General features: G+C 40.8%; 1 protein-coding gene and 1 long non-coding RNA gene across 4 annotated transcripts in view; one reads left to right on the top strand and one right to left on the bottom strand.

Annotated features, from left to right (window-relative positions):
• Positions 1 to 1,883, bottom strand: part of RERG (RAS like estrogen regulated growth inhibitor) — a 108,355-nt gene extending 106,472 nt beyond the window's left edge. The window contains exons 1-2 of one of the 2 annotated variants that reach the window (XM_057427957.1): positions 1,733 to 1,883; positions 13 to 182 (exon numbers count right to left, since the gene is read on the bottom strand). In XM_057427957.1, coding sequence (XP_057283940.1) covers positions 13 to 73 — 61 coding nt within the window. In that variant the 5' untranslated portion in view covers positions 74 to 182; positions 1,733 to 1,883. The remainder of the gene's footprint in view (positions 1 to 12; positions 183 to 1,732) is intronic. The other variant, XM_057427958.1, reaches the window with a different exon arrangement.
• On the top strand, positions 194 to 19,853 carry LOC130609223 (uncharacterized). Of its 2 annotated transcripts, none has more exons than XR_008974737.1 (4): positions 194 to 396; positions 5,424 to 5,518; positions 16,938 to 17,165; positions 18,672 to 19,853. It is a non-coding gene; the product is annotated as an uncharacterized LOC130609223 (long non-coding RNA). The 2 variants fall into 2 exon arrangements; XR_008974736.1 differs by having other exon boundaries at positions 16,922 to 17,165.
• Positions 19,854 to 20,105: the final 252 nt, after the last annotated feature.

The following is a 20,105-nucleotide window of genomic DNA, read 5'->3' as shown; positions in this document are numbered from 1 at the left end:
CAACAAACATACCTGACTTGCCCACACCAGCTCGACCAAAGATTGCCAGCTTCACTTCTGCGCTCTTAGCCATGCTGGAAGGAACGGCGACAAATTCACTTGATTATCAAAAGTGAGGCAGAAGAACTGTTCCCAGCTCCTGTCTTCGGCTTCACCATGTCATTGTGACGTCAATGCAGAGCCTGAAGAAGAACACCACGAGGATAGAGCTGCAAGGAGCCAGGCTCTCCCTCACACACACATCCTTTTTAAACAGTCACGATAAGTGATGCTACATTCCCGCTTTAAATGTTGCTGTAACACCACTGACACATTTGGCACTGTTCATGCAAAACCCACCTTCAGCTTTCAAGCGCTTGCTGTCTGTTTCCCACTGGCACTGTAATTCTGAAAAAGGTACTTAACAGTCTGAAGTATCTGCCTCCCAAGGTTCTTTACTTGTTCTTTCTCTTTCAGCAGCAATTGCTGATATTTACTGTATTTGCCTCAACTCCAACGAATTAGCTTTTGTTGAATGTCTTTAAAAGCCGTGAGCACTCACTAATAGTGCCTGCAGATAGATGATCTTTCCTCAAGCCCTCCTTGTCCAGAAAGGTTTCAGTTACTCAGCTGCAGTTGCAGAAAAAAACCTCTAAGCACTTATACCTTACTCATCCTGCTAAACAAATCTGTACCCAGATGTTCTTTACTGCTCCTTGTTTAAGCTGCCTCAGCTCATACACAAACATTTGGCAAAGCGTGGGGTTAGAAAAAGGATGCCGGAATTTCTGGTAATACACTTTTAATGGACCACATGGAATTATCTATATTCATAGTTTTGCTGCATGACCTTGAGCAAGTCATCTGACACTTCATATCCTTGATTTCTCTAACCTGGACAGTAAAAATATATAACAGTACTTGTCATTGTAGAATGCTTTAAGGACTTGGGTGAAAAAATCACAACTGTGATGACAGTGCTGATACTTCAGCCCTGACTAAAACATCAAAAATTTATTCTCCCTTTAAAACAAGGCAGAACTCTACTTTTGAATACAACCTGCAATGAAGGTCTGCTGTTGTCCTCTTCAGACGTAAATTCTAACAGTGCCGTAGGAAGCTCTCTGTGTTAAGATTACCCACTCTACACCAAAATGCATTTCAAGTATTTCTTGAGATAAAAGCTTAAAGCTTTTGCCTACTTAAAAAAAAAAAAAACAAAAAAAAAACCAACCAAAAACCACAAAACAAAAAACCAACAAACTTGCAAAGAGTAAAGACATCTTACATAGAGGAGGGTCCCAATACACCTCTGATGTCTTCATGGTCCTGATTTTGCCTAACTGTAAGTACCAGACCGCGCTCACTTTGCACGAACAGTTGGAAACGCAGAGCGCGTCCGGAGGTGCAGCTGTATCACCTAGCGGGGTAGGTGGATGGGAGGGAGCACCAGCGTTCCCCTCCCACGAAAGCTGCCGGTCTCCTGCCGGTACCCTGCCCGCCCCTCGCCGGTTGGTACCCTCTACAAGTAAGTCTATGTGGATACGCATTCATCACCGCCCATCCCGTAACTTCGGGGGGCCTCTACTCCCCGGCAGGTGCCGCCCGCCCGGCGCAGGGTAGCCCCCGCTGCTCCGGGCACCATCGCTCCGCGGCACGCCCGGCCCCGAGCGCACGGGACACCGTGCCCCCCGCACCGCATTTTCCCACTCACGCTCCTCGCCGCACCCGCGCACAGCACCCACGCTCTCACCTCCTTGCGCGCAGCCAGCAGCGCGGAGGCGCCACGCTCGGCGGTGGAGGCGCGGCCCGTCCCCAGGCGCACACGAGCTCCTGGCAGCGGCGCGGCCGCACAATGCGGAGAGGCCGCCCGGCTCCCTCCGCCCCCCCGCACCCGCAGCGCCCCTCGCCGCCGCGCGGCACTGCGGCGCCCCCTGCGGGCCGCCGGGCTCAGCACGGGGCGTCGCTGGCGTGCGGGTCCCAGCTGCGCTGGGCCAGGCGGGACGGGGAGGGGCGGGCGTGGTGGAGCCGGCCCATCGCTGTAGACCTCTGCCAGAGTCACCCGGTGCCCGGCACGGTCTGCGCGGGCAGCGAGCGCAGCCCTGTCATTCGGCGTGTTTGACGGTAACGCAGCCTTTAATTATGTGGGTCAACGGCTGCTGTTCCCACGCTTGAAGTTTGACTGAGCCCTGGCTAGCCGGCCCGGCCAAGTTTGCTCCACTTTCCACGTCTCAAGCACTCACTTTCCCTCCCTCTTACTTGCTTGGTGCTGCTCAGCAGTAGCACCCTGTGTAACTCTCCGCGGAGCCAGCAAGTATCTCCCCGTCCTGACAAGCCTACCAGAAAGCAAGGTTTGTGCCTCATCAAACCGCTTTCCAGTAGCACCAACCTTTTACACAGCACTCTTCCTCCCTGCATGCTATCATGGCTTATGGTGAAGGAAAGCATTGTTATTTCAATCTGCAAATGGGGAAAGCGAACTGTGTAATTACATCATGCCCTCCAAGAGGCTAGTGTCACAACCAGGGATCAAGTTCTGAAATGTTGGGACAGAATTCACCAGACAACTCTTTGTTCCGTGTTTATTAAACTACCCAGCAATGTAAAGATACATTAGCAACAGATGTGAATCAGAGCTGGAAAGCACTTGAAGTTCACTGGTTGTTCTTCCTCTGTTTCTCTTCCAGCCCAGATCTGAATGAGATACAAGATGAGTAAAAGAAAAAGCTCTCCCCTCACTGTCTTTCTCAATGCAAAATTAAATAACGGTTGGATCAGAAAGGATCTTCCATAATCCAAGTCTCTTTACAAGAGCACAATAACCATTCAGGGGGTAGGGTGGCAGTCCTGTGGACAGATGAGCGCCTACCAATCATTCCCTCCACACTGTGCCAGCTGCGGGCACTCTGGAGCAGATCTTAAAATAGTTGTACTGCACATCATTCAAAGGATAAAAATATTAGAAGGCAGATGTGAAAGCAGTAGTGTGGTTGATGCTTTACTTGTTAAAAGTAATGCTGAGGCCTTAAGCCTTCAATCTCTGGTTTACATAATTTAGAGGGATTAGTTTTTTCCATCTCCCTAAGAGAGCAACTGGTGAGCGTCTTTTTTGCATCTGGGGAAATGTGTGTTAGTCTCAAGGCCTGACGTTTGTTTTGTGTCTGTGGAACTCACTCTGCATGGGGCTGTCAAATTAAATACAGTAACTGGCTTTTCCAAAGCAGCAGATAACGTATGAAACATTAAAAAACCTAGTGACTGTGCAGTCAGTTTCTGCTGAAGTCTCTTACTGGTGCCAGGGCATACGAACTTAGTAAACACTGATCATGAACACAGGCAAAGATTTCAGATGGTTCAGATGGTTCAGACCCTGGTCCAGGACTGCTTCATTTGTCATTTGCTCTCTGTCTACTTGCTGTACTTCTCATACATAATGTTGATGAGTTTGGGTTTTCTTTCCTATGTAAAATGGGTTTTGAAGGTGTTAAGTTTTAGTCCTGTAGACCAAGGACTACCTTGCTTTGTCACAAGCTGTGGTTTGTTGGTATTTGGAGCTGATGTCACATTCTCTCAGTGGTTTTGCCGCTTGTGCTGATCCTAAAATGTGCTCGTGGGCTTCTGAGATCAAGGTATTTCCCTATGAAGATCATCATGTTACTAACTGCCTTCCATCTTCTAAAAATTTGGGAATAGAGATGCAAAACTGAAGGTACATGGGATCTGATCCCAGATGGGCTGTCAGGTTGGAGATGCTACCTGTTTATCATCAAACCCTTACTACTGGCTTAACATTTTCACTCTGTATGCTTATGGTGTATTTTCTGGAGGTGTTTCTGTTGTGCAAGCCAATGGCATTTGCTTCCTCAAAGGTGGGAGAGAGGACCGGTGTGACACTGCAGGCCTGACAGCTAACACATGAAGAAGACATATGGACAGGAAAGGAATGCTGAAGATGTGGATTTCCTTCTTCCCCACAAGCTGGAAATCCCATGAGATTTTGCAAGTTTCAACAGCTTCCAGAACAACATTCAGGCATGGGGGTTGATAAGACTCATGAGAGAGGGCAAGAGGACAGAAACCTGATTTCAGAAGGTCACTTAAGAGCCTCTGAATCCTTTGGAAAGGAGTGTCATTTCATCTTCTGAACACCTTTGGGTAAACTGGGTCCAAGTGTCTAAAAACTGTAGAGCAGATCATGACTTGGAGAGGAAACAGATTCCTCTTGTACAATTCCTACAGTAAGGAAGGGCTTATTGAGCTCATTACTACTGTCTTTGCTGATGCTGCAGAAGAGCAGCAGCAAGTATTGCTGTAGAGCAGAGCACACTTGGTCAGAGCTGGATCCTTGCCTTAAACAGCAACCCAGCAGTGACTTGGTTTACTTTTTCACCCTTCCTTCCAGCACATCTCCCAAGATGATATTTAATAACAAGTAGAAAAAATACCAAATAAATAAAATGTTAACACAAATATTTGTAGCTATTACTAAAGGTTCACAGGGAAACGTTAGGATTGTTTTCTTCATTTTCACAGAATATTTTCCAAATGTTTTTGTGTTGGCTCTCAGCAATGTACATAAATCTGTTCAGTTATGCTAATCTAGTGCCGTAAAAAAATTTGCAACTTTGTCATTAAATTATGGAGGAACTTTGCTGTTATTTTGGTTTGTATTCAATATGAAGTATTGCTGTTTTAAATTAATAGTGCATTTTCTCATATTTTCTCCCATTGCTCATGAAACACTGAGTTTATAACAATGGGTTTTCTTGAGTGTATGCTAAGGGTTTATAACTTCTGTTTCTCTCAACTTTTTCCTCACTGTATAGAAAACAAATCAAATACATATTTTTGAGATGCAGGCTTTGTTACTTAAGAAGCATTTATTTCTAATGTAGTAAATAAGACCACAATCCTGCAAATATCTGTTTGTGTTGAACCTTACATGGACAGTCTTAACAGAGTGGCTAAAGAAGCTACAGCTTCCCCATTATTCGTATCACTTGAAGGTGGGCTGTGGAGTTGCCTGCAGTTGCCTGCTTCAACATTTTGTTCCATTTGGCTTCACAAGGTGCCAAAACAGGGCAGTGGAGATGGACATGGGATGCTTTTCACAGCATCTGGTGGATCTCACACATGCAAATGCCTCTGTGCTATGAACTAAAGCAGGCCTTCTGTCTCGGTCAGCATTTGGTGCATTTGCACAGAGACATGTAAATACACAGCTTTGGTTTCTTGCATTAGCAAGATTTTTATCAGGTATATTTAATAGCGCTATATGTGCAAAGCGGAGAAGCACAATTCAGTAAGAACAATTGCTAAGTAGACTAGCAAAGCATAAACTCATGTTTTATTACTCATGGCTAATGGATACTCTTCGTATTGCCTAAGTTAAAATGAATAAATTCTGCTAATTTGTGTTTCTTCTCACCTGTGCCATTTATTAGGTTGTGTCCTGACAGTCTGCTTTTAAAAATGGTCAAGCTGTGACTCCACACTTACAGGAAGACAGCAGTGACTGCACTGACTCCATCTCTGTTTGGTATGTTACTACTGGGTTTGCTTTTCTGGTATTCTTATTTCTCCCTCCACACTTACACAGATCACAGAGATCCTTTAATAGGTTTTTGTTAATGTAAAATTAATCGCCCTATAACCCTAAAAGAAGGCAGGGTGGCTGTAACTCTCTCATAATGGTTAAATACCTACTTGCTTTAAAACTGAAGAGGTTCTGTTTCTACTCCAAAGTAAGTTTGGATTGATAACTAAATCACCTACATAATAGTCTGCAGACTAACTAGTACTCCTCTATACAAATATCTAGAGATATTTGTGTTATGGTTCTAATAAAGTACAGTTATAGAATTGAAAAAAAAAACCTGGTAACAGTTGCAACAAATTTTGCAACAAATGTGCAATACCAGACTTTACTAATGAATGAGTTACACTGATGTGTCATCCTAATTTCTTACAGATGTATTCATGTTCTTTGAAAGGACCAGTGGAAATTGTCATAAATTTGTTTGCTAATCATTTTAATGAATGCTAGCCCTTATTCTTTCTCAATGGTATTATAATTGCAATCCGGATTGCCATAGGGACCCCACTGTAATTCATCATTGCTTCAGTGTTCAAATTCTCTGGTGGAACTAGATATTGGTGTTGACAACATCTGGAGTTTTATGTCTCTCATCTTCTTTCTACCTCCTTCCCTCTGTTTAATCAAGAGAATGGGAAGGGGAAATTGCTGCCGTTGTTGATATCTTCAAGAAACTGAATGACTGCTAGGACTTAGGAGGATGTCTAGACATAGGATGTAACAAATACAGGCCTGTTCACAGAGGTGAGACTGAGGTACATCTGCTTTCAGCACACTGTAATGCCATTTGTCATGGCATGCCCAGAAAGGCAGGAAGCCACATTTTCATCTTCCATTCTGAAGCCAACCAGTGGCTTTAGCAGGGAATGCCCTTCCAAGGAGAGTGTCTGGTGACCACAGTACATGTTTAAGTGTGATATATTCATTATATTATATATTACCCCATTTCTATCACTGGGGCTGTTTCATGTTGTATAAAACAGTTCTGTACTTGTATCAAGGAGAGAGGTAATTTATAGTGGTTTTCAGAGAGGAACCTTTATCCATGCATGATGAAAACCAGACTTGCTTCCTATCTAAGCCCTTCAGATGAAAGTCCATTCTCAGGGATAGGGTTTAGAAAAGGTCATGGTTACACTGCAAGGGAAGTCTTGACTGTGGCATATTCCTTAGCATAGACCATGTCTGCCTGGCCTTGCAGTAGTTGACAATATGCTGCTTTGTGGGAATGTGACTATGGAAAATAGCAGACACATCAACCTGTGTCCTTTCTAAAATGGCCTGATAACATGTACAGCAAAGTACTGTGGGAATAGTGGGCACAGCCAGGTGGCAGGATGGGGTACGCAATGCTGTCAGAGAGAAGAAATAGACGCAGCTGAAAGGGCTAATCCTGCAGCCCTGTGTCTAGGATGAAAAAAAATGTGGCAATCCCTGCCACAAAGAATATTTACTCCCTTTTAGGAAAACACTGGGTGATAAAATGATAGCACTCTTCCTCAAAGCAGTATGGTATTTTTGGGCAGGGTACAGTGCTGTGAGTTTGATTTATGTATAAGGCAATGAAGGAATTCAAGCAGCCTCAGACTGCACGGCTGGTGAAGGAAATAAGGTCTTTCAGTGTTAAGGGAGCTAGTTGGAGCTCAGATGCTGAGTATTTCTGTGCTGCACTGTGGTTGCAGGACATGAGGTGATGGTGCTAGTAGATAATCTCTCCATGTCTGGAAATCATTATTGCTAATCAGTCTAGCTTTTGTATACTGATTATTGTTATCATATTTCTTGTCAAAATTTTTGTGAACTAAGCTTCAGTCAGCAACAAAGATCTTTAGGCACCATTTGTAAATGAGTGATTATCAAACCAATATAAAATTTTATTAGGACAGAATGAGAGCCATCAGAAATACCCTCCAAGAAAATAGAGGGCAATGTTATCAAGCCGATGCTTGTTGTAAACCCAAATTTCTCAGCACATCACCCTGTCCAGCAGAGAAATCCTGAAAGAACGTATTTTAAAAAGCAACTAGTAATGCCAGAATTTCAGAAATCTTTTAAGCACACATTAGATTTCCACAGACTCCCTGTTCACCTATAGGCAAAGCTCAAAGGATTTAGTAAAACAGCAGCAATTAAAAGAGGAAAGAAATACCTAAGATTAGTTCTTTACTTAGGCTTCCTGTTTTCATATAAACATAAATCCCATGGAAAACAGTGTAACATTATTACGGAGATTTACTAACCAAGCAGTAGCTAGCTTATTTAAGCTGCTCATTATTCCAGTATCCACTGATAGTGGAATAGCAGGAATACAATTAAGAGTACTCCTTAAGGAACACAATCCACTAATACCTGCACTATCCCCTTTATTAGTATGGTATAATAATAATGTCTTTAAAAACTTCATTGCATGTTTTGAGCTTGAGTCAGACAAAAGATTAAAATAATAAATGTCACATTTTGAAATACTTAAAGCTAATACTTAAAATTAGTTTAATTTCATTTTGTTTTGGCTCTATCCAGGAAAAAGAATACCTACAGGAAACTCATAATTTAGAGCAATGAATGTAGCTGCAATATCCCTGCATGTTTAAAGAACATTCTGTACAGTGGCACATTGTTTTTTTCATTTGTTACTCAAGTCTTCTGCCTCAAGAATGAAATTGCACATTTTCTCTAACATTGCACAAGATTGTAGTTCAGTCATTTAATGCGTACAAGCACAAAGCAAATGGGCACTGAGGAAGAATACGTCAAGTGAAATAGATTAGTTATAAGAATTTCACAACAGTTTGGCTGGTGTTGGTTAAAGTTATTCTAAACTGAGGTTCTTAAATACAAAGACCAGTGCTTTTCCCACAGTCAAGATGATTTCTGTTTACATCTGTTTAAGAGCAGAGGTAATCTGGAGTCCTTGTAGCAAGGAAAGAAAGATTAACGATTTTTCCATCGTGTTCCATATCTAGGCTGAAACACCAAAACAACAACTCATTGCTGTCCTTGAAACAAAACAAGGAGATGTCAGAGGATTTGGAAGTATCATGCACAAATCAGTGAATGGTGGTGTGTCTTTTTCCAGTAAAGTAACTTTGACAAACATAGCATAAATGCTTGTAAATATTAGTACTAACATAGAGTTCATAATTTTCTTACCTAAAAGTTTTGGTAAAAAATGTTAGAAGATAGTTGTTCCAAATTTTTCAGTGTCTGTTTGGGAACTCTTTAAGAGGTCATGATATTTCTGAAGAATTCATAAGCACATTTTCTAAAAATCAGGCACCCAGAATTGTTTTGCTTTTGAAAACACCACTCTTGTCTAAAATCACTGTTAATTGAATTAGTATTCATCTTCTGAGTGATTTAATTAGTGGATGCTGATGTATCTCATACCAGTTTGATGTTCAGAGAACCATGATCCAGTATTTTGTAAATAGTAGTTCCATATTAGGTGTTTTCAAGGGAGCAAGCAGTCAAATTGAGGTAGCTCATACCATCCCCCTTCCATGTGATGTCTACATGTTCACAGTGCTCTGCATTTACTCTTAGCCATATAAGTGCATTGGAGCAAGTTTTCTGTTGGTTTTAAAATTGCAGATTACTGTTTATTGTAACCTCTCATGATTCTGACAACAGGCTGAGACACAGCCTGAATACAGCATGATCATATGCAGCAAGTCTATTACTGGAAAGTGGGAAAAAGTATCCCTAGCTGTGGACAGTGTCTACAGCTATTGTCTCCATTCTATTAATGGTATCCTCTTAAAAACAGCTATGGGTGGGAAGATTATTTCATTTACCTTTAGCCATCTAATATACATCAAGTCTAAGCTACTGATCTAACTTTCTGCAGTACACAGAGTTACCTCTAACAGGCAGTTCATCATCTCCTTCTCTAAAGGCATCTTGGAGGCTCCAGTGTTTCAATACAACCTAACAACTTACTACAATAATCTACTTCCAGCAGCCCTTCTCATATAATATAGCTGGAGGTTGGTCACAGGCATCTTTTTATAGTCAAAATGACTATTTTGGTGAGATACATTGAGTCTAGTGAATTCTTTTTCTTCCTTTTTTTTTTTCTCCCCCACTAATTGTAAAGTGATTTTAGTTGAGTAGTTCAAACAGAGCCATTTTCTATTGGTCAAATAAGTCCTATTTCCAGATAAAGTCTTGAAGGTTTTGTTCTGCAGATCCATCTCTATAAAGTATATTTCTCAAGAAGTGACTGCCCCACAGGACTTTTCTCCAGGAGTTCAAAACCTGGCATTCATATTCTACATATGTGCCTTACCAGGCAGCTCTGTGACTGTCATTCTTGTTATCACAGAAGATGAGAAACATATAAAAAAATACATATATTTATGGAACAACCTTGCATACAGTTTTGGTCTACTGACAATTGTTTCTTTTCAGGACCACATAGACACCTTCTGAAAAGCTTCATATGTGTCATTCCTGAAGACCTTCTCACACATGAAACTGTCACTTTGTCTCAGCTTCTGGCTTTGTCTTCCTCTGGCTTTTACAATAAGAATAAATAAAAAGACAGCCTAACCACTGTAACTGTGAACTAAGATCTGCCTGGCTTTGTTATAAGACTGAGGTAGTGACCATCATCACCTGCAGCTACATAAAGAGCTTGATTGCTCTTTCTCTAGAGCCTGAATAGGAGAGAGAGCTTGTTTTTTAAGGAGGTCCACTATTGTCTTCAGTACTAAACCCACTGGCAACTACAAGTCTTTCAGTAAAACAACCGCCTCCAGATGCACACAGCTATTTAACGTGGGTTTCAGGGTGGCACCTCTTGAAAGGCACAAACTAGCAGTCTGTATTTAGAGATTTGAATTCTTAGGCTGAATGAAACAAAGATATTTTCCCTTTTAGGTTTTCTGGGGGTGCCATGGTGAGAGGAATGCATTTTTATGTCTTTTTTAAGTCAGGCAGCATGTGCATTCCATGGCCCTGTGCCATCTGCATCATTAAGCCACCTTCTTCCTTGATTTGTATTACTCTCGCAAGCACCAAAACTCTAACTACCCAGCCAAACTAAAAATAACCTCTGAAAATAGTCCAATGTGAAAATGTTTGCCTTCCAAGACAGAAAGCAACCTACTTTTCATAGCCCTTCTCCTGTGTTAAAACCCCGATTAAGTTACTGGTTACTGACAGTACCAAGAAATTGAAAGAAACTAATTGCTTGCAAGCTACTTCTGAATCACAATTAGAGAAATGCCACGTAGATGCAGCTTTGAACTATCAAAACACTGTTAGACCAACTATATGGAAGAAATACACTGAGCTCTTAAGATAACAGTGGTTATGCATAGAAATTTCCCTAATGGAGTGCAAATTTATCTCTCCTTTCTTTGATTTGTGCCAAGTGTTGAACATTCATCGTACATTTTTAATAGTGTTCCTGATCTTTTTCATTTTTCACATGACAAATTGGAAGGTTGTATTAAGTGATCAAAAATTTGGAGAGAAAACTAACCCTAGCAATGTGTTTGTTCATTAAATCTTGCTTTCTATGTATAATTCAGCTTGAAAAAAATTTAATATGTTAAAAAAATGTATACCTCAAACTAAAAAGAAGAAAGAATCATTGCAATAGTTCTACCCTGTAAACCTAAACCAAAACTGGGGATATGGATTCATGATTTTGGAGGGCTTTTATTTTAGGATCTCATCTGTTTGAGTGCCAGTATGCTGCCAGTGAGGAAAATGAAGGAGTCCTCCAGGTAACTCAGAATACCTGCAGAGCTTGACTTCTGGGTCATATAATTCTTAAGAGCAGCATCTCCTAATCACTATTTTCAAAGGGAGCAAAGATGTTTAGCCTCCCTGTGTAAAATTAATTTCTTGGAATTAATCCCTTTGCCTGTTAAGACTTATGACTCCCCCAGCTGTCTTTCCACTCATGTGCAATGTAAGGAGAAAATATGTAGGGATGCAGGCTTATAGAACTGTTTATTAATGGCTACATCAACCACAAATGGTTGTTACATATGAACTCAAATTGATTGGAAAATGATCATTGCATACTGTGGGTGGTGTAAGGCTCCTGGCACAGGAAATAGTTTTTGAGATAGGGGTCTTACCAAAGCTCTTTGGATGTTTTCGTTTAATACGCAGGAAAAAACAAAAGACTAGACCATTAATGGCTTCTTTGTAATCTGTTGGTGTTGCATCTCAAACTGCTGAGACTGTAGCAGAACACCATTGGAGCTCTGTAACCAAACTACAAGAAATGCTTTCATTCTGTTATTTAGGCCAACAGCAGTAGCTAAGCGAGCATTTCCAAAAGGAAGTGGGGTGAAGAATCTTCAGATCCTGTCTGCCTGATTTAATACCTAACTCTGAAAAGCTTTGTTAATCAAGTGCAATGAATTGGGGATATCTGAAAAAAAGGGTTGGAAAAGCTTGTTTATAATAGGGTTTCAGTGACTGTGTTTGAATTATATTTACTAAAAGCCTTTCTGCTTGGTGCACTTGGTCTCAGACAACATTCACATTTAAGCACCACCATTAAATCCAAGGTCCTACATCTAAGGTTTTTCTGCAATGACTGTAACAATCACTGAAATGCAGAAAGGATATTCTCATTTCTAGATACCTAGTCTATTGGGTGGTAGAATGCACCTATGCACTCATTGTTTTAGAAAGGAATCATAATTTTTATCCTCTTTTTTTGTCATGGACTAAATAAGGCACAATATCTATGGTCTGTTAGCCCATGGTTAGGTGATACAGGTACAGATTAGGGGATTACAGAGCAGGTAAAGTGACTGCTTTGATTGTGGCTTATTTTAGCATGCATATACTAAATTTGGAAGAGTATAGACATTAGCACATCCTAGTGTAAGGATGGCAACCAAATTTATGAGTTATTCAACATCGTCCTATGTGGTCACATACGCCTGAATACTCTGGAGCTTGTCTGAACTTGGAGCTCAGCAGAGTTAGATCCCAAAAGTCAGTACTTGGATGGGTGCTGTGGGTTTCCAGCTGACATAAAGGGGGAAAAAGTTTAAGCTGAGGACATTCAGACTTAGAAAAGGCTACTCAGAGAGGTTGTGGACTCTGTCCTTGCAAACTTTTAAAACACAGCTGAAGAATGCTGTGGGCAGCCAGGTCTGTGTTCGGTGCTGAGCCTGCTTTTAGCAGAAGGCTGAGCTAGGTGACCTGCTGAGGTGGCGTCCAACCTGAATTATTCTAGTACTCTGTGGTCTGAGTTGAATTTTATGTATCTCAATGCAGTTATTTATTTTTTGTTGATTGTATGCTTACATGAGTTGATTGTAATGATAATGATCATTGTATCATTAAAAATGAGGTCTCATTTTCTGGCATGAGTAGGAAAAACGTTTTTCATAGATTATCTAAAGATAGCACTAATTGCCATAAGGCTGACATTGTTTATGCATAGGAAGACTTTCCACTAGTGGCTAATTATAGGCTATAAGATACTCAGTAGCCTATAAATGAAGTAAATAATAAAAATAATTGTAGTGTAGCTTCCTAGGATAAAAGGGTGGGTTTTTTTCTTTTTTCTCTTTCTCTTTGAAAACTATAAATTGCTAAACCCATGAGCAGATTTGTAATAGAAGCTGAGTGGCCTGGAGTATTCTCAATTCACAGAAATTATACAATATAGGCATCAAATAAAAACTTTGCTTTCCAAGATTCACCCACAGCTAAAAAGTTTAGTCTAGTCATGCTGGACTTAAAGCTCCTTGTTTCTCTAGCAATATACTAGTTCTTCTTTCAGTTGGAAAAACAATTACCAGGTATTCTGTAAGGACATGCTCTTCCTTTTAGTCACTGATCCTTCAAAACAGGTAAACACAAATGTGTCCAAAGTTGTCTGTCTCTCCATTGTTGAAAGAGGCCTAATTCATTGTCTCCTTAGTTATTCTGGAGACGTGGATGTCGGTGTTAAAAGTTTTGAGAATGTAAAACGTCCAATGTTTTCCAAATATTAGGAGAATATACAGACTGCAGAAATGTGCTGAAAATTGATTCTCTGAAGGCAAGTAACAAAAGCTCATACAGCTTTTAGTGGTATGGCTTCATAGTGCATCAGATTTCCAACTTCTCTTTACTTCATATTAATGACTGCAAACATGAGTACATGGTGTTTTTCTCACTATGGGACTCTTGCGTGGGCCTACGAGTTCCTGCTGGAGATTTTCCCCTGCAAAAGCGGTAAGTCTCATCCTCCCCCATCCCTTGTGCAGCTCATAAAAAGGGGCAGAAATAAGGGAGAGGGTCCCACTGTACCATCTCAGCTCATGTAGGAAAGGGCGGGCGTATGAGCATGCAGGCAGCCTGGCTTTGATGACAGGTGGGCTGAATTTTGACCTTGATTTAGGTATTTTGCAGCGGTACTGCTCTTTAGTGGTGCCAGTGAGTTAGAGCTCACTTTTGCAGGGACTATGAAATCTATCCCTGAAGCAGTGATCTTTGCCAGTAGGCATGTTTTGCTAGTTACTTATAGCGTTAATTAGTCTTAATAGCTTTGGGAACATGTTGGTGGGAGGAATGTGCTGGTTAGGTGGATTATCTGCAACAATGGCAAAGTCCTTCAGGGTGAGGCTTGGTGGAAAAGGCTGTGTTCCAAAGGAGAAATAATGGTTTGCATCATATAATTAAGAAATGTATCACTTGAGTATACATGCAGTGAAGGTGAAGTAAGTAACCTTTTGGATAGATTAATTCTGGCATTTAATCTTGTTCAAGTTAACCATGCCAAGTGCAAGGTCCTACACCTGGGTCGGAGCAATCCCAGGCACAGCTACAGGTTGGGCAGAGAAGAGATTCAGAGCAGCCCTGTGGAGAAGGACTTGGGGGTGTTCATTGATGAGAAAATGAACATGAGCCGGCTTCAGTGTGCGCTCGCAGCCCAGAAAGCCAACCGTATCCTGGGCTGCATCAAAAGGAGCGTGACCAGCAGGTCGAAGGAGGTGATCCTGCCCCTCTACTATGCTCTTGTGAGACCTCACCTGGAGTATTGTGTGCAGGTCTGGTGTCCTCAGCATAAAAAGCACATGGAACTGTTGGAACAAGTCCAGAGGAGGGCCATGAGGATGATCAGGGGACTGGAGCACTTCCCGTGTGAAGACAGGCTGAGGAAGTTGGGACTGTTCAGCCTGGAGAAGAGAAGGCTGCGTGGAGACCTCATAGCAGCCTTCCAGTATCTGAAGGGGGGCTATAGGGATGCTGGGGAAGGACTCTTCATTAGGGACTGTAGTGATAGGACAAGGGGTAATGGGTTAAATCTTAAACAGGAGAAATTTAGATTGGATATAAGAAGGAAATTCTTTCCTGTTAGGGTGATGAGGCACTGGAATGGTTTTCCCAGGGAGGTTGTGAATGCTCCATCCCTGGCGGTGTTCAAGACCAGGTTGGACAGAGCCTTGGGTGATATGGTTTAGCGTTAAGGTGTCCCTGCCCATGGCAGGGGGGTTGGAACTAAATGATCTTAAGGTCCTTTCCAACCCTAACTATTGTATGATTCTAAGTTCTTTTAGCCTTTTTTTTTTTTATATAATGTATGTAAACAGCACACAAAATAGGTGTTTGATCTGAATCTGTACAGAAGGCTGTAATAATACAATACTTTCTAAACAGAGTGCCCCAGTTTCAGCTGGGATAGTGTTAATATTTTTCTTAGTAGCTGGTACAGTGCTTCATTTTAGATTTACTATGAGAACAATGCTGATAACACATTGATGTTTTAAGTAGTTGTTGTTAAGTAGCGCTTACCCCGATCAGGGACTTTTCAGTCTCTCATTCTTTGTCTTTGAGGAGGGGCACAAGAAGCTGGGAAAAGCAGAGACAGGATACCTGACCCAAACTAGCCAAAGGGGTATTCCATACCATACAACATTATGCTCAGTATATAATCTGAGGGAAGTTGGATGGGAGCCACTGATTACTGCTTGGGTCAGGCTGGGTATCAGACAGTGAATGGTGAGCATCATTTGGGTTTCTTGGGTTTTACTCCTCTCCCTCTTTTTCCTATTGTTGTTGTTATTATATTTTACTTTTATTTCCATTATAAACTGTTCATATCTCAACCCACAGGTTTTACTTTTTTCTGATTCTCTTCACCATCTCACTGAGGGGGCTGGCAGCGAGCAAGCAGCTGCATGGTACTTAGTTGCCAGCTGGGGTTAAACCATGTCAGAGGGACAATTTAAACCAGTTTGGGAACTGCAGTTGCTATGCAAGGCAGCAGCATTCTTTGAAGGAGTTGCAACTCGTAAAGGTGCCACAGCAGTGTTCTGCAACATTTACCTGTAGGAAGGGACATGAGGACAATCAGATATTTAGTTATAGTTCTTAAAAGAACACTAATAGAAATTAACACTTCTAAATACCTTTAGGGATCCATTCTTTACTTTCTGCTCAAATTAGGCTACACCCAGGCTCCGGAACCTGGAAATAGTTTTTAGGTTTCCAGGCTAAATGCATGTCCAGATGTATTTTGATGCAAGTCAAGGCGAGACCCCAGCATGCACCCGCAGTCACTGTCTGCCTCACTTCCACAAAAAGGCAGCTGGGAGCCACCTGGCAGCAACATGAAGCGTATCTTCTAATGTTTCCACAAATTAGTATAAATGTAGCCCCCTTGTTCCTAAAACTGGGGACTTGTGCTGACAGTGGAAACGACTGAATTATTCAGGGTACCACTGATCTGCAATGAGATGTTCTCGACATATTTCACTAACTCTTAAAATACACCTATTCAGTGGCCAGCTCAGCTTGCTTTTCTTGCTGGAGGTTGTGTCAGTGCATATGTTTTTGTTAAAATACACCCTGAAGGAGTGATATGCACAAGATTATATTAATGTTTACAAAGACTTAATATGTCATAAATATCATAAACTTCCACCAAAGCAGATTCTTTTTTGAAGGATAGTGTAAAAATCCTTAATTATATTGACGTCAACCAGAAGTATTCTTTTCTCACAGAAATATTGTGCACTTGCACAATAACCACTTGGTTTTTGTAGGATAGTCAAGTAGTAACCCTTTGAAAAAGACCAGCTAAGTGCCCAACACATTAAAGCAAAACAGGATTAGTGAATTATTTACTACATTAGAAGCAATTTGTATTTACAGTAAAAATACAAGATATCTAAAATTATAGCACTTCTACTGAGATGGAAGTAGGAACAGTGTGCTTAGGATCATTTTGTCTTAAAGCTAACTTGAACTGCTTTTGTTGTTTGTTAGATTAGGCAAGATGTAGTTCAGCTGATAAAGAATGGAGGTTTTGTCAGATGATGCACTTTCCCTAAATCATGATTGACTCTGAAAGGATTTGCTTTGCTTCTTATGCAGTTTTTCTATTACACAGCCTGTCTGAGACAAGTTTTGACCAGCTTTGCAATGAGATGTGATAACTTTCTACTGCTCAATTTAACTGCAAAAATTGCTGTGAGCTGCAAATCCACATGGTGAAGTTCAGACTGAGTTGCTGTCAGAGCTATGGAGAGAAACTTCATGGAAATCAAGAGACTCCTTCTCTTGTTCTCCATCCTTTTGAGGAGGCAGGAAAAGAGCAGATTTTGCCCATCAAGATGGAGTAAGTAGCCTGTGGACATTATGTTATTCAGAAATATGTGTCAGATAATTTTAATCTGAGGAAACATGGTAAGAATGCATGTGAGTTGAAGACTAGAGCACTGTGAAGGCTGACATGTTTTGAATTCAACTAGAGTAATAGAAAACAGAATTTTCCAACACCTCATACTTGAATGAGAATTTATTCCCTAGTATACCACAGATTTCTGACCCAGTGAATTTAGCCAGAAATATTGTGAATTTATGTTTTTGAAAGACTTGTTGCATCTAAAAGTTTATCATCTCCCATAACCTTGTGGGTCTCTAAAACTTACTGAAATATATTAATGGACTTTAATTCCTTTGCCCTGTTTTTTTTTTTTTCAAGCCCTCTTGGTTTATGGTTGTTGTCAGGAAGAGCCTGTGCCTATCTTGTTGCCAAAGAACCTGTGGGTTTTTTTAATCCCTCATCACAAAGGGGAGAAAAATTATACTTTGTATAATTTTATGCAACTGTACAGTAGGATCTACAAAAAGTAAGACTTTTTTTCCCTAGTGACCAGCTGCCTGAAACCAGCAGTGCATAAACACATCCATTCACCCATATAATCATTTTCTCAGATTTAAGACACTTCATTGAAGTTATTATGCTTGTGTAAAAGAGCAGCAATGTATGAGTGAGTCGGGCCTTAGGCCTTGGTTTTCATCCAAAAGATAAAAGCAAATGAAGAAATTCAGAGAAACAAAACAATGAGTAAAAGAACAGGAACTGAATCACTTCTGCAGGGAGATTTAGGACTTAATACTGAAACCAAAAACCTACTCTGGCCCTGATCCAAAACAATACTCAAGTCTTAACTCTAACTCCATCAGCAGTTTCACTGAAGCCAAGTGTCTGCCCAAGTACTTTGTAGGCTGGGGCCAGAGTATCTATCAGTAATTTGCAGGACTGAACCCTCAAAGAAATGATCTTGGCCAAGTGATAAGGCCTGGTAATGAGCTGAACTTACAAGATAGACAGAAGGTGCTGGCTGTGGGCGTACCAGTGAGTTGCTAAAATCCAGTGAGGGTTAGTAGGGAAGCTGTAGCAAAACCTACTAAAAGAAGATACCTTAACTATTATTCAAACACTTTCAACAATTTTTTTTCAATTAAAATAATTTCTAGGTAGGTTTTGAAACACATAATTTTGAGAACTGAAAATTTTTGCTGTGGCAAAATCCCTTTTTTGCCTTTAAATTTTTCATCTGAATTTGTCAGGTCAGAAGTGAGAACCATAATTGAAGTATGTAAGAATGCCACCGCATTTGATCTCTGGATATAAAGGTTATTTTTTGGCTTTCTTCTGAAATAAATACCTCTACTGTTTGTCTAGTTATTTGAGTGGTATATAGTACTCTTCTGTTTACACGGTTTTGAAGGTGCACAGTCAGTTTAGTGGTACATGTATATAGATGGCTCCTGGGTGGGAAAGTGACCGTCCTGCCTCCTCCCATAACTGGCCTATGAGAGGTTCTGTGTCCTGCAGGGCCAGTTATGCCTGGTGCTTGCTCTGGGACTGCTGTGTTTTGGATTCTGCATGCTCCTTTCTAACCCAAATGTGATAAAAACTTGCTTTATAAGGAGTGATTTGTGCAAATAACCCAGGAATCCAGAGCTCATATATGGGTCAGAGTTCAGCTTCAAGTCTGAGATCACCCTTTGCTGGCTCACAATGAGCTGGTTTAGAACTCCTTGAGCTTCCCAGGATTTGCACTGGGATCCAATTTTCTTTTTTTTTTTTTTGCCTTGGATGCTTGGATCTGAGACTGTGGTTTGTACCATTTGAGACAGGATATTCAGATCCAGAGAGTTTACATCTAGATTTCATCCGAGATGTCTCTAGTTATGAGCACATGTAGAGGAAGAGAAACAGCATAAAGAAGGTGACTGAATTCCTCAGTGCTCCGGAAGTGTTCATGTTCAGTTTCGTTTGTATTTGGACAGAGATTTGAACTAATTTTCAAATTAGTTAAACAGACTGCCTCATTATGTCTTAATCTAAACTGGACATCTTTCTAAACAGATGCTTTTAAAAGTGCTGCTATAAACTAAATATAAATTACTGATGTGTTGCAGGAATTGCTAATTCAGAATCTATGGCTCATGGTATTTTAGCATTTCCACTGGATGATATATTGGCTAAATCTTTAAGATGATTAAGAGGAAGACATGAATGAAAGTAACTGCAGATGGTCCTCAAGCTGCTGGAGTGCTACATCCAGATTTCAGATAGACCTCCAGCCGTTTAGGCTCTCATTATGCAAAGCAAAGGTTGCCCCAGAATTAACTTTTATTGCAAGCCCCCTACAAGACTTTGACCACCCAAATATCTACTAAGAAAACTTTTGCAGCATACCAATTAATTTTCATTTACGCCACACTTCATTATATGCAGTAAATAAGCGTAAATAGCAAACGACCAACAAGAGTCTTTTTGTCTACTACCCACATGGGAATCATCTAACCTTAATAGGGAAGATGTGCTTTTGGAGTCCAACCATGCTAGTAGTAGTCTTTCTACATTTGCTTTTCCTTAAGAAAATGCAGTTTATGCTCTTTCCCACTGAATAAATGGTTCTAATTATCTGAAACATTTTGCATTTTTTTTCCAGTATTTTATCACTGGCTTCCAAAAAGCCTGGACTTGAAACAGAGTCTTGAAGCTCTGCATGACCACAGCCATTGCTCTTATCCAACTTAACCTTGGCCACCTCAGGGACAATTTACAGCTATTTGATCTGTTATGTAAAATACATCAAAGGTTATTGACCTATTGCCTCCTGCAATCCCACATGTTCAGACAGGATATTCCAGGGTTGCTTTAGTTCAAGTGAGCAATAATATTTTCTAAAAGTAGCCCCAGTGAAAGTTGTAGAGCTGGCTACTTGTTTAGGAAAGTAATGTTTCCTGTGTACAAGTA

Source organism: Pezoporus wallicus, unplaced genomic scaffold (genome assembly GCF_028554395.1).
Source record: "Pezoporus wallicus isolate ANWC-B61680 ecotype Strahan unplaced genomic scaffold, APGP_CSIRO_Pwel_v1 contig_2908, whole genome shotgun sequence".
Lineage (NCBI taxonomy): Eukaryota > Metazoa > Chordata > Aves > Psittaciformes > Psittacidae > Pezoporus > Pezoporus wallicus.
The sequence above is the reverse complement of the archived record's forward strand: the minus strand, read 5'-3'. Positions and strand labels throughout refer to the sequence as shown.